Raw genomic sequence first — 15,871 nt, 5'->3', positions numbered from 1 at the left:
AATACTCTAAATAGATAACCAATCAATAAGGCGAGTAAAGATAATTTGACACAAAAATAATCGATCATATTTAAAATGACAATTGTAATTTCTATGTTAGAAATTTGTCAACGTCGTAAATATAAATATTTTATGTCATTGGTATATTCGGGCATTGTATAGTGAAATTTGATATTATTTTTATTTAATTTTACATTAAACTATTTTAAATATTAATATTATGGCAAATATTTGTATAAATATTGATGTTTATATAAAATTAAATATTCTGACAACTGTCAGTGTCAGATTTAACTAAAATGTCATGTAATGATTTGCGACATTCTTAAAATCCTATATGACGTCAAAATTAATGACGCACGAAAAAAAAAAGGATTTGGGATCTACTATACCATCTTTATCTTAAAATAACACAATAGGGCTTTTCATTCACAGTCTTTTGTTTCGAGCTTCTGTCAAATGTCGTATAATCCGTGTACCTATATGAATATTATACACAGATTAGACAACATATGACATAAGCTCGAAACAAATGGCAATCGATGAAAAGCCCTATACCTACACAAACATTTTTATTATGATGAACTGTCAGTTTTAGACGATTCGGTCATGGCTTACTTAAAATTTAATTTAGACACCTATATAATAATTAATAATGTGCTCTGAAAAATGAAAATATCTCGAAAAGTAATAAATTTAGACAAAGGGAATATTATATAAAAATTAAAGTACGGTACGGTAATAGTACTTTTCGATAGTGACATAAAACACAGGTTGTTTTGTTCCATTTAAAACTACTGAGAAAAAATGTACTTGCGTTTTGTACTTTGCAAATTTTGACAATAAATAAAAAAATATGGCATCAATAAACCATTGCTGTCGTGCTTATTTTTATTTATACAGGGAGTTGAACTTGTTACGATTTTCATAGAAAATTGTTTATAACTTTGTTAATATCCTGTATAACATAACAACCCTTTATATTTTTGTGATGGAGAAGTTAACAAGATTTCAAATATAAAATAAAATATTAGAGTATTCTATTTACAAAAATATATGTTTGTGGTCTGCCACTGCGTTATCGGACACCCTGTAACATTCTAACTAGTTTTGTAATGTGGAGCTTAAAGTTGGCTACAATTTTTGTTATTAACTTTTATTGCTGTCTATTACTATAGCGGATCTACCGAGCTTTATCTCACTAGTCAATCACCCTGTATAAATATATTTATTCGGATCTCGACAATTATAGAAGTAAGCCTACGATAAGAGATATGACGTCAATGTATCTAGTTACCGAAGAAGTATGCCTCTTGTGCTACTTACCAGAAGGTGGCAAAGTTGGAGATAGTTTTTATATGATAAGGTTAAATTGACAAAAATACGCCCTACTAGATACATAGGAACCTTGAGCTATTACAGTCCTGGGTCTTGGACCCTTCATTTGTTGCAATGTTTATTTTTATGTCTAGTGACGTTTAGAACGTCAGAAAATGTATAGAAACTGAACATTAACATAAAAAGTTTACAAATAATAGACCAGCTTTATAGGGCTTTTCATCGATTGTCACTTGTTTCGAGCTTCTGTCATGTGTCACATAATATGAATATATCTACGTCATACGTCTTTGGTTTGTATCATTGGTAAATACCAATCACGTACGACGTAGATATATTAATATTATGTGACACATGACAGAAGCTCGAAACAAATGACTGTGAATGAAAAGCCCTATTAAATACAGCTGATTTAATTTTGACGTTTATAGTTGTCATTTTGTTAAAGTTATTTCAAAGCAGAGTAATAATACTATTTAGGGGAGTGCATATAGATTTTCACTTCGGAAAAAATCAAACAAGATAGAACTTTTTGTAATTTCATTAAGAAATGTTTAATAAACAACATATCAAAAAGTTCTACTCGAGAAGTGGATGCTTCATTTTTTATTAAACAAATGAACTACAACATTAGATATTTTTTTAAATAACTCAGAAAATATAAATTTTAGAAAAAAACTGACTTAACCATTGAAAAATTCAGAAAATTTTACAAAAAAAACCTTATATAAAGAATTTTCTAAAATTAAATCTGTATCTTCTATAATGTTTTATTTATAACGCTAAAGTCACCCTTCTCACAAACATGTAGGCGCACTGTAAACTAGCGTACGGCGAAGTGCACGGTTGAGTTATTTTAATGTAATTGTTTAACTAATGGATCAAATGAAATTTTACAAATTGAACATGAAACAAGAATAATTAAACTATCTTATGGTTATAATAACAAGAAATAAAATGTATGGGCATACGTACGGTGTCGGCGGAAAGTGAGCCTTTCATGAATTTTGTTTAAAAATGATTTAAAAATGTGTAACTAATACAATTTTGCTTATAAAACCCTCAATTTTGCACAACTTACCTTTCAAGCATCTTAATAAATGATGCCTCATTCAAAAAAAATCTCAAAAATTTAATTTAAATGATATGACGTCTCAAAAAATGTAATTTTTGAAATCTTCGTAGTTTTATAGAATTACCACCACTTTAAGACGGTATTACTCAAGTTTGAACAGATCTATTATAGTTTTATATGTGCTTTTTTAAAGTTTAGGATGTAGTCTTTAAAATGCACTAAAGTATTTTACTTTAGAAATGAAATAAACTATTTCTTTTTGAGAAAATTAAGAAAGATAACAAAAATGTAATACAAAAACCGAAAATGACCAGCTAAAAAAATGTTTATACAAAGTGATCAAAACTTTTTTCTGTAAAACTTACCTAAAATACATTTAATAATAAGCTTCAACAATAAAAAATGTTAGCAAAAAAATTTTTTTTAGTCCTTATACAGTATGACTGCGTAACTTGGAACCTATTGATAACTTTTTTACTATCAGTTTTACGAAGAAAAGTTATTCTTTATAAAACAGTCTGCATCGTATATAATCTAAGATGCAATCATTAAATATCAAATTTAATTAATTTTATACGAGGTATGTCACAACATATGAATTTCACTCAAGAGTAAAGTACCGTTACATTTCACAATATCGAAAATTGTTATTAAGAAAAGTTGTTTGGAATTAAAAAATTTGTTATTGTGTTCAATTGCATCCTTCTAATTAAAAATATTGTGAATAATAAAGGCACTTAGGTCTTAAGAAAAATTCATATTTTTTACATCCCTCGTACAAAAAATTAAAAAGTTTGATATCTAATGGTTGTATCTTAGATTTTAGACCAGGGAGAGCATTTTATGAAGAATAACTTTTTTTCGTAAAAGTGATAATAAAATAGTTATCATAATTGTAATAAAATGATGATGAGTATCCGTAATTTGAGAAAAAATCGAAAAAAAAAAATTTCGATTAGAAAGATGTAATTGTACATTTAAACATAGTTTTTAATTTCAAACAACTTTTCATAATAGCATTTTTTGATTTTCTGGAATATAAAGGTACTTTACTCTTTAACGAAATTCATGTTTTTGACATAACTCTTATAAAATTGATAAAATTTGATATCTGATGGTTTAGTTTTAGATTTTTGACTATCCAGAGCATTTTATGAAGAATAATTTTTTTTCGTAAAATTGATAATAAAAAAGTTTTCCATGTGGTTTCTAGCTACGCAGACATAATGTATAAGAGCTTATGTGTAAGAATTTTCAAATTGCAATGCCATATTCGGATTCAGCATAATCAAAAACAAAATAGAAACATATTTGATCAAAGTAAAATGATGAATTTAACGATATTTTTAAAATTATTTATACAAAACAATTGTTATTGTTTAAACAATTAACAAACAATTAGCGGCCAAATCTGCGAGTAGAACTTTTTACTTTAACGTGTGTATATAAACTAACAAAAAAAGTTTTAGAAAAATATAAGCTTGTTTGAATTTTTCCGAAACAATGCATGTTTTCGTTCTAATTGCACTCCCCTAATTAATTAATGTATTTTTTGTATGGAAAAACAATTATTTTGAATAGTTTCTTGACAGTAGCATGACAGGGATGGACGTCACATCTGAGGAAGGACCGGATTAGCCAATAAGCATAGCAATTAAGCACATAATTACGTATTTTTTATGGGAAATAAGCCACAATTTTACTAAAAAATGAATTTATTAACGTTTCGAAACGTTAATAAATTCATTTTTTAGTAAAATTGTGGCTTATTTCCCATAAAAAATACGTAATTATAAAAATGCCACAAGGAAATAGCTTCAGAACAACATTAAGCACATACCCATGTGTCTAGTACGGTGGCGCGTACTGTATAAAAATCTGTAGATATGAACGGTATTTTTAGTAACTACTACTTAGTCTTCATACAAGTTTTCTTTTGAAATGTCCAAAACAAACTAAATACATATTTAAACATTCTTCAAGACCTATATAGCGCTCGCCAACTTAACTTGAAAGATTCTCGCCAGTGCAGATTCTTATTAAGTCTAACCCTAACATTGTTGGCACGCTACTTTGTTGGTGCCGATAGCGGCGTTGAACACTTGACGAGTAATTAACTGAATCCCTGATTACAACGGTATATGGAAAAATACCAAAAAATGCTCTAAAACCATCGACAATTCGCTTTTGATTGTTTTTATAGTTCTTACCGATTTTCATAGGATGTGTCTGCAGGCTAAACTAATTGAGAGTCGACAGATATGGCCAAAATGAATCAAATGATTACCGGTATTGTAAGCAATCTCCTACTTTGGCCAATAGCTAGAAGTAGACGAGTTGGTAAATGTAAGGGTACTCTTTTATCCTGAGACTGATAATTAGGCCTCTAAGGCGGATGAATCAGTGAAATTCTCAACAAGGATAGAGAAGGCAACCGGAAAACACTGTAATAAATATCATCTGTATTTTTTAGTAAAACCATATGGTAACGGTATTATAATCTAATAACCATATAAATATAATCTAATAACCAGAACAACACAATAAAAGTAAAAGTGGAAAATGAACTAAGGCCTTGTTCATATAGGGCGGTTTGCCAACGTAAACGTCGTGATTAACCTGTTTTCCCCTATTTTCCTTGGTAGGGTGAAACTTCAAAGGCGGCCTTAGGGTGAGATCAAGTAAAACAGGTAAACCGCGCAGTCAACGTTGGCAAACCGCCTGCATATAAACAAGCCCTAACTGACCCAATTGAAGTCGACAATGGGATAAGACAGGGGGATTCCTTGAGTCCTTTATTGTTCAACATGATCATAAACGAAATAATAAAAAACAAGAACTAAAAAAGGATACCAACTGGGAGAAAAACAACTTAAAATAATCTGATATGTAGACGATGCAATACTAATCTCTCAAACTAAAGATGATTTATAACGTATGCTGCACAAATTTAACATAACACTTAGAAAATTTAACATGTTAATTTGCCCAAAAAAGACAAAAATGCATGATTATGACAGCAAATCCAATAAAATGTAAATTGGAGCGGGAAGGTCAGATAATAGAACAAGTGATGGAGTTTCACTTGATGAAGATCAAGTGAATAGAGCAAACAGAGCCGCAGGTTGCCTGAATGACACAATATGGAGAAATAAAAATATTGGAAAATAACAAGAAAGGCAGAATTTCCAAAACAGTCATCAGACCAATAATGACATACGCGGCAGAAACACGACCCGGCATAGAGAGGACAAAAAGATTGGTCGAAACAGCGGAGATGAAAACCCTTCGAAAAATCGATGGTAAGACTCTATGGGACAGAGCTAGAAGTACGGAAATGCAAGGTGGCTAACATTAATAACTGGGTAAGAAACAGAAGAATATAATGGAATGACCACATAAGCCGAATGCCAGCAAATAGAGTGGTAAGGACGGCGAGAAACGGTTCCCCAATAGGAAGACGATCAGTGGGAAGACCACGAAAACAATGGAACGACAACTTACTAGAGGCACATTGAAAAAACAGACAGAGTCATGTCTATACAAAAAGAAGAATAAATAACCTTGCTAATCGTGGAAGTCGGAAATCTAAATTTTAATTATAAGAACCAATTAATAGCATGGGGAGGGGACTTACAGATAAGCCAGGGAGGCTTTCCAGTCAGAAATGTCAATGCTACATAAACTCCAAAAGGACCCTGGTAAGTATTCCCGCGCTACAAAAGGTGTCAGATGAATATCTCGGAATGGTGAAGACACTCTTAAAAACTTTTCAGGGTGCAATTTCATGAAATGCTCGCAGAAGATAAAATTATTACAGAAGGATTGAGTAATTCGAAGTAGAGTTTGTAACTTGAAAAAACATAAATGAAACATTTCACATTTTGAAGCAACTGACAACATTTTAACAGACAACGTTGTATTTCTTTTAATTTGCAGAAATTATCAATCTTAAGCACATTTTTTTAAAGATAAGGTAAAAACTACGTTTGAGGAAAAGAAAGCAATAAAATAAAATGCATGACAATGCACGTTACCATACCGCAAGATTCACCAGTGATTATTCACCTTAATGAGATCGGGATTCAAGTTTACTATGGCCGGCACGCAGTCCCGATCTTAACCCAATTGAACACATTTGAGACAACTTCAAAGAATGGAAAAGAGCAAGAGTACCAGCCCCTACATTCTTCGGAGAGCTCAAGACAACTGCGGTAGGGGATTGACACAATACCCCCCAAACGGATATCAAGGATATCATAAATGGATTGCCGAACCGGCTCCAAGAAGTCCTAAGGACCAGAGGCGGCTACACCCATTGGTAATTCTCATATTAGTTTATGGTAATTAGACTATGATTTTTAAAATTATGTTTGTTTGAATTTTCTTCGAAGATTTTAAACATTGGATTTTTGCTAAGCATCCCTAGATAAACGACTTTTCTTCAATAATATTATTGATGGATTCGACCGTTACTTGATGGAAGTTCATTTTATCTAATAATAAAACACTGAAAACGTTCGTTTTCTATACTTCCACAGAATTTATCATAACTAAGTGACTACAGCTGTTTCGGCAGAGTGCCTTTCTCAAGTGATATAGTTTACAATGTGTTTGCCTTTTTAAGTCTTCAACTGAAGAGGTTGAGGAGTGGGGAGCTGTTTGTCTCGAGTTGGTCATTCAGAATTATATCTGTATTTTTCAGTTTATTCATTTCCATAGATTCTAAAAAAGATAGCTTAAGGCCTTTATTTTGAATATGCAGAATTTGAAACTCTTCATTGAAAGAATGATTATGATCTAGAAGGTGAAGTGCGTATGTAGAAGTGTCTGTTTTTCTATTGTTGAATGCCCTTTTGTGTTCTGCTATCCGTTTGTCAAAAGTTCTGCCAGTTTGACCTATCTACGTTTTCGGACAGTCACCACACGTTAGTTTGTACACACCACTCTGTAGTTGCTTTCTCTTTCGGCTTTTATTGTTCTTAATATATTTGCTTAAGTTGTTGTTAGTTCTGAAAGCTGGTGTTATTCCTTTCTTTTTTATGTATCTGGCTATTTTTGTTGTTATCTTGCCAGTATATGTGAGAGAGCAGAAGGTACTGGGTTCTGTCTGTGGTGGTGGATACACTAATTTCAGGGCTTTCTTATGGAGTTTTTTGTTTAAAATTTTGTTAACTGTTTGTTCGTTATAGCCGTTGTTTACTGCTATTTGTTTAATGATGTTTAGTTCTATCTCGAAGTTATTTTTTGTCATGGGAATTTCTGTCAGTCTATGTATCATGCTATGGTAGGCTGCTAATTTGTGTTGTGTAGGATGGGATGATGAATTGTGTATAGTTGTGTCAGTATGGGTAGGTTTATGATATACGGAGAACTCATGTTTGAATTCAATAATCAAATATACACAAACAACAGTGCAGGACTTATTATGGGTAATCCTCTAAGCCCAGTGCTATCAGATATATTTATGAACCAACTTGAAACAACAATTTCTAAACATCCCGTATTTAAACAGTTCTTATATTGGTGGAGATACGTGGATGATATACTAGTATGCTTTACAGGAACTAACAGACAACTTGACCAATTTCTATCATATATTAATTCACTTCATAATAATAATGAGTTTACAATAGAAACAGAACAGAATAACTCCATAAACTTTCTAGATGTGACGATTTCCAGACTACACAACAAACATGAGTTCTCCGTATATCATAAACCTACCCATACTGACACAACTATACACAATTCATCATCCCATCCTACACAACACAAATTAGCAGCCTACCATAGCATGATACATAGACTGACAGAAATTCCCATGACAAAAAATAGCTTCGAGATAGAACTAAACATCATTAAACAAATAGCAGTAAACAACGGCTATAACGAACAAACAGTTAACAAAATTTTAAACCAAAAACTCCATAAGAAAGCCCTGAAATTAGTGTATCCACCACCACAGAAAGAACCCAGTACCTTCTGCTCTCTCACATATACTGGCAAGATAACAACAAAAATAGCCAGATACATAAAAAAGAAAGGAATAACACCAGCTTTCAGAACTAACAACTTAAGCAAATATATTAAGAACAATAAAAGCCGAAAGAGAAAGCAACTACAGAGTGGTGTGTACAAACTAACGTGTGGTGACTGTCCGAAAACGTACATCGATCAAACTGGCAGAACTTTTGACAAACGGATAGCAGAACACAAAAGGGCATTCAACAATAGAAAAACAGACACTTCTACATACGCACTTCACCTTCTAGATCATAATCATTCTTTCAATGAAGAGTTTCAAATTCTGCATATTCAAAATAAAGGCCTTAAGCTATCTTTTTTAGAATCTATGGAAATTAATAAACTGAAAAATACAGATATAATTCTGAATGACCCACTCGAGACAAACAGCTCCCCACTCCTCAACCTCTTCAGTTGAAGACTTAAAAAGGCAAACACATTGTAAACTATATCACTTGAGAAAGGCACTCTGCCGAAACAGCTGTAGTCACTTAGTTATAATAAATTCTGTGGAAGTATAGAAAACAAACGTTTTCAGTGTTTTATTATTAAATAATATTATTGTTTTATTTTCCTCGAAGATAGTTTTCACCGTATTTTTAACAAAATGTGGTCCAAGATTGACAATTTCTGCAAATTTAAAGAAATACAAGGTGAGTGGTGTAATTTCAATATTATAATCTGATTGTTTTCTTCTCTTTAACTATAATATTAGTAAAAAACCAGTAAATTTTACCTGAATTTGGGCTCATTAATATCGCCATTTCCAACAAAACTAGGATCAATATCTATGAGGACTTCTCTGTATCCCTTATTTGTTCTGATGAATTTGTGAATAGGTAAAGCATCAAAAAATTCGTGGGCTATTAAAAGAGTAAAGCACTTTGGTATATCATATAAGTTCTTATACCAATTAACAGGAATACCTTCATGTGTGATACCTGCATTTAAAAAGTCATTAATAATTATTTAACTAAGGTAAGGTTCTGAAATTAAAGTAGGTGAAATTAGAAAACGGAACACACATCACAAATTATTTTATTTTAATCAAATTTGGTATGGGCAGGATAGCACAGGCGGTAGGATGTCTGACTTTGATGCAGGTAGACCGTGGACCGAATCCCAGCACCGGCCAGAACATCTAGACATTTTTAAAAATGTCTATAGGCCCCAGGTCGACTCAGCCTGAATAAAATGAGTACCTTGGGTAAAACCAGGGGTAATAATAGACGGTTGAAGCGTAGCACGGGCCCTGTTACCTTCCTTTGTATACCGTAGGCCCTAGAGATAGCAGACTACCCTGCTATAATCCCAAAGCCACGTTAGCGGCATAAAACGAGATACTATTAATAATTACGTTTGGTATGCAGGCTTATCTTGGCAAAAACAATAAACGATAAGAATTTCAGCCATATCAGTTTAGGTTTTCGTTTTTATAATTTTTTTTGTAAATTTGCAAACCACTAAAAAATTTAACTTAAAAGTTTAGTACAGTGGAACCTCGTTAGCTCGGATTAATCGGGACCGCGGCCAATCTGGGTTACCGAAAATCCGGGTTAGCCGGAGAAAATGGTAAAAATAAAATACGGTATATTTACAGATAAACTCCGTTGTAATTGAAATAACATGAAATATATATGCACAGTACACATCTAAATTACGTATCAATTACGCCTTTATCAATTCTACCTAATGCTTCTAGTTTCTTTTTCATTGTCGCTGCAACATTTTTACGTTTTGTTGCCATTACGTAGACAAAAAAACACGCAAACACAAAATCTGAATGGATTTACGAACGATTACAGAACGTAAGCGAACAATACGACTGTACTTTTACTACACAATACGGTCTCAATCGCAACGATGTTATGTTATTTAATAACAATGAAGACTAAGACCATTGTTTAAAAAATAATTTTTTAATAGTCTTTTAGTCTTTTTTAAACAATGCTAAGACAGTTTGAAATAAATAAAGGATACTACAAGTTATTTCCGATAACACGACAATGAATGTCGTGTGCCATGAGTCATTTTTACTATCGTATATGTAGTTCAAATTACACAAATACCCATTATCTCTCAAATATTATATTACATACATTTTTATTGTTGAAATGTTTGTCTGATAAAAATCGGTCCCGGTTAGCCGGACTTGCGGGTTATCGGGGGCCGACTTATCGGGGTTCCACTGTACCAATCAAAATTTAGCGGTGAACGGTTCTTAGTTTCTTAAGTCGTTTACAATACCTAGAGTACGAAGACGCGCAAATTTTCATCTACTGGGCGAGTTTGATAGTCAGCGATAGTGATAGTAGGTGGTACGTGGCCTAATTTTGAATTGGGTTCACAGCAGTTTAGATACTTGGTTAATGTTTATCGGACATGGCTCAAGAAGGCCGAACACGAAGATCGTGGTGCTCAAGGTGGCGCCGAAGAACAACAGAGCGTCAATATCGTCCCCTAAGACTGATGACTCTAATGCCTGTTTGCACCAACAAATCTTAAGCTCCAGATTATCCCAGCTCAGCTTTTAGATAGGGCCGCTTTATACCTCACTTACGTTGCACCATAATTTTCGATTCTTTAACAATTTTTTCGATTTGCACATAATTGTGGCAAGTTGAAAATTAATCTAAGACTCAATGGTGCAAAGCGTATGTTTCGTAAGCTAAGCTTAAAGCACGTCTTAAGCTTAAGATGTGTTGGTGCAACCAGGCATAGGAGACCCATTTTCCACTACCAGTCTATAGAAAATCAATGGTTTGCAAAACAATCACTTATATTATCAATGTCACCTCTTAGACAAGGCGAAAACGGCGGGTTCGTTGGAAAAAATATTCCCTTGAGATTTTTTTGCATAATCATATTCGTGAGACATCCCAGAATAAGGTTCAAGAAGTCGCCCACGTGAAAAGTGGTCCAAATTTTTTTTTTCATTTTTTTTAATCAAATTGCAAAAGTCAGTATTTTTGGCCCGGACACATTTTTTTAGGTTTTGGGCCATTCTGGACAAAAAAGGTCTGTTATAATTTTTCTCTAAAGTTGCTCGTTTTCGAGTTATAAGCAATTTAAAATTGAAAAAAACGAAAAATGGCGATTTTTAAGGCTAAATAACTCGGTTAAAAATTATTATTATGAAATTCAGAAAGTGATCAAATCAAAGAGTAAAGCCTCCACTACATAATCCTGAAGATATTTGTGTCATTAATTTATTACTAAGCTGTTTTTTTTTTAATTAATAATAATGAGCCGTAAGATCGTATTGACGCGGCTGTAAATGTGAGTGCACCATTGACTACCGGAATGGCATCTCTCTCGCACTCATCATTGCCGGCCGCCTAATACGTGCATGGCGCTCATTATTTTTACTTAAAAATAACAGCTTAGTTATAAAATAATGACAAAAATTTCTTCAGGATCTTCAGGCTTTAAACTTTTATTTGATCACTTTCTGACTTTCATAATATGTAATAACTTTTAATCGAGTTATTAAGCCTTAAAAATCGCCATTTTTCGTTTTTTTTTTCAATTTTAAATTGCTTATAACTCGAAACTGAGCAACTTTAGAGAAAAATTATAAGAGACCTTTTTTGTCCATAATGGTCCAAAAAACCTAAAAAATGTGTCCGGGACGAAAATATTGATTTTTGCAATTTGATTAAAAAAAATTGAAAAAAAATTTGGACCACTGGGATATCTCACCAATATGATTATGCAAAAAAATCTCATGGGAATATTTTTTCCAACGAACCCGCCGGTTTCGCCTTGTCTATCTAATCTTTGTCAAAGTGAATATGACAGCTCAGTGATACGTAGAAGATATTCTGGAATCTCATCGCATACCCAACCTTCAGGCGCTCCAATATCCCCACCCCCACTGGGATGTACTTTGAGCTCTATACGCTTAACACCATTACTATTCCATACTCCCTAGACACCCTCCAGTAGTTGTAACCCCCTCTTAGGATCATCCTGGTTACGCCGTTGCCAACATCCCATTTTTCAGCACAATAACGCAAGGCTACACATTGCGAGAGACCACGGATTTCCTTGAAGGGACGGGATTCAATATTTTGCTCTGACCTCGAGATTTATGCCCAATTGAACACGTGTGAAACATGATGAGTCGGAGACTTCTTAATTTAGAGCATCCTCCTCAAACTTTGGGAACGTTTCGGGATGAGTTAATTAGAACATGGAACGAGATACCCCAAAAGATAGGTCTTGGGCCCACACTTAACAAAATTATTACATCCCTCGTGAGATTGTTTTTATTTCAGTTAATCATGTCGAGGCTATACCTATTAGAAAATACAAGAACGAGAAAATCATAAAAACAATAAAAGACAACAAAAGCATGAAAGCATTGAGGAGAAAAAATGGAAAATGGCAAAAAAGAAATCTTCCAACTTGTCTTCCAAGACAAAAATGGAAATATATTCTCAGATAGACCAGGCATATTACATATAGTAGAAAGTTTCTATGAAACGTTATATAAAAGTCAAGTTATTCCAGAGCTCATCGAACCACCAATACAAAAGGTACAGAGTGTAGGATCGGAGGATATACCAGATATGTCACGGGAGGAAATTCAACATCCCCTCAAAAATATGAGAAATTATAGAGCTCCAGGAGAACATGGTGTAGTCATTGAGGCAACTAAACTATGATGTCCACTTTTGATGTCACGAATTTAAACATTTTTTAATCTAAGGGCCGGTTGTTCGAACGCTAATCAACAATGATCATTATCAAATAATTAATTACTGTCAATGTCAACTTTGTTTGGGTTGTCAAAACATAATTAATTACAATTCTGAGACTATAATCAATTAATATAACAATAATTATTAAATCCACGAGGAAAATAAACTTCCTGTAGCTGGCTGTATACCATAAATCACAAAAATGCCAAGTTTCTTGTAAAAGGTATATATTAAAATACCCTAAATAAGGGTCAAAATACAAAACGTTTTCGGATTAAGGAATCCATCATCAGTGTTTAAAAGCCAAAATTTGCATGCCTGAGCCACCAAAATGTATAGGGTAAAAACCCTTTAAATGTAAATAATAAAGATGTTTTACATATTTATATAAAATTCATCGGATGTAATAGATAAACCTGGATGTTACCCAGGGCAACACAGGACTCTCCCCACGTGGTTGGAACTTTTTTTGGTGAAAACCTCACATATTGGATTTCAATGGCCAACTGAAGTAGAGGCAACTCGAATACTGGATAACAGACTGGAAGCAAAACTCGATTTCTATCAGTCGGAAGAACAGGCAGGACTTCGATCGGGACACGGAACAAACATCCATTTGCAATGCCTTAAAACTCTAGTTGCCATTGAGTTGGCCATTGAAATCCAATATGTGAGGTTTTCACCAAAAAAAGTTCCAACCACGTGGGGAGAGTCCTGTGTTGCCCTGGGTAACATCCAGGTTTATCTATTACATCCGATGAATTTTATATAAATATGTAAAACATCTTTATTATTTACATTTAAAGGGTTTTTACCCTATACATTTTGGTGGCTCAGGCATGCAAATTTTGGCTTTTAAACACTGATGATGGATTCCTTAATCCGAAAACGTTTTGTATTTTGACCCTTATTTAGGGTATTTTAATATATACCTTTTACAAGAAACTTGGCATTTTTTAATAATTATTAACATAATTAATAATAAATCTCTTAATTGTAATTAATTATGTTTTCAGCAACCCAAACAAAGTTGACATTGACAGTTTTGGTGACAGTAATTAAATATTTAATAATGATCATTGTTGATTAGCGTTCGAACAACCGGCCCTATGTCTGCATAATGAAAACATTCCAAATAAATGGAAGAATTCCGTCACAATCCTCCTTCATAAAAAATGAGATAAGTTAGATCTTAAAAATTAAAGGCCAATTAGCTTGCTAAACCACCTATACAAGCTCTTTACTCGAATACTGGATAACAGACTGGAAGCAAAACTCGATTTCTATCAGTCGGAAGAACAGGCAGGACTTCGATCGGGACACGGAACAAACATCCATTTGCAATGCCTTAAAACTCTAGTCGAAAAGTCTATCGAATATAATAGACCATGCTCTCATCTTTGTTGACTTCCACAAAGCATTTGATACAATGAAAACAGTCTCTATCTTAAAAACACTATCAGAATGCAGAATAAACCACAGGTATGCGAATATTATTCGAAATATATACGAAAATGCGACAACAACTTTTAACCTTCATTGCATGACTGAGTAGATAAAAATTGGCAGAGGGGTGCGACAGGGAGATACCTTGCCGTCAAAACTATTTATAACAGTCATGGACGCATTTAAACGACTAGAGTGGAAATCAAAGGGTATTAACATGGATGGAAAGATATTAAATCATCTCCGATATTCCGATGACATTGTTTTCATAACAGACGACTTAAGAGAAGCTAGAGTTATGCTACAACAACTACAGCAAGTAACACAGAGTCGGTTTAAAGATAAATTATGGAAAAACAAAAATGATGACCAAGCTCGTTCCCAATGAGCTGATAGAAATCGAGAAATCGCCCATAGAACTCGTAGAGAAGTATGTGTATTTCGGTCAAGAAATAAGGTTAACGCGAGACAACCAAACATGCGAACTACTCAGAAGAATAAGTTTAGGTTGGGCTGCATTCGGAAAAAGTGAGAGACGTGTTTAAAACAAATATACCAACTTATTTACAAAGGAAAGCTTTTAACCAGTGCGTTCTACCATTCCTCACATACGGAGCAGAAACCTTAACTGTTACAAAAACATCAGTTGAAAAATTGAGGACACAACGAAAGATGGAGATCAATGCTTGGAATAAGCTTAAAAATAGAGTAACAAACGAGGAAGTTCGTAGGCGAACCGGAGTGGAAGGTATTATCGAACGTATTACAAGGCAAAAATGTAGATGAACGGGACATGTTGCAAGAATGAAAGACGACAGATGGACAAAAAAATTACTTAAGTGGACACCACGGGCAGACAAGCGAAGCCGAGGAAGACCTCCAACGCAGTGGACCGACGACCTCAAAACAATTGTCACCAACTAAATAGCAGAGGCGCAGAATAGAAGAAGATGGAAGTGGACAATGGACAAATCAGAGCTGATTGTTAATGATGATGATGATTCATGTCGAGTCGGACAACTTTTCTAATACGGACAATTTTCGGGAGAGAGCCGTTTCGTAAATATAGAGGTCTCTAAACTTTGGTGCGTCTGACAACTGGAGTACCCTTAAAAAATTGTCGGATATTATTACCAGTTAATTGTAAACATTTTTATCAAACAATCCTGCAAAAATCAGTTGTGAGGCTATAAATATTATGACTCTTTATGATGGGTGCCCCTCCCCCTATGGAGTCATAAATGATGGTTTTTTGCAGGATTGCAAAATACTTACAATT

At 33.6% G+C, this 15,871-nt stretch overlaps 2 protein-coding genes across 4 annotated transcripts in view; both read right to left on the bottom strand.

Moving 5' to 3' along the window:
• LOC126883983 (small integral membrane protein 12) overlaps positions 1-15,871 on the bottom strand; it is a 142,310-nt gene that overhangs the window by 95,180 nt on the left and 31,259 nt on the right. The window lies entirely within an intron of this gene.
• The window catches only part of LOC126883979 (protein arginine methyltransferase NDUFAF7, mitochondrial), a 60,141-nt gene that overhangs the window by 24,759 nt on the left and 19,511 nt on the right, over positions 1-15,871 (bottom strand). For both annotated transcript variants that reach the window (XM_050649749.1, XM_050649748.1), the window contains one exon: positions 9,177-9,381. In XM_050649749.1, coding sequence (XP_050505706.1) covers positions 9,177-9,381 — 205 coding nt within the window. The remainder of the gene's footprint in view (positions 1-9,176; positions 9,382-15,871) is intronic.

The sequence above is a fragment of the Diabrotica virgifera genome, chromosome 4, assembly GCF_917563875.1.
Source record: "Diabrotica virgifera virgifera chromosome 4, PGI_DIABVI_V3a".
Lineage (NCBI taxonomy): Eukaryota > Metazoa > Arthropoda > Insecta > Coleoptera > Chrysomelidae > Diabrotica > Diabrotica virgifera.
The sequence above is the reverse complement of the archived record's forward strand: the minus strand, read 5'-3'. Positions and strand labels throughout refer to the sequence as shown.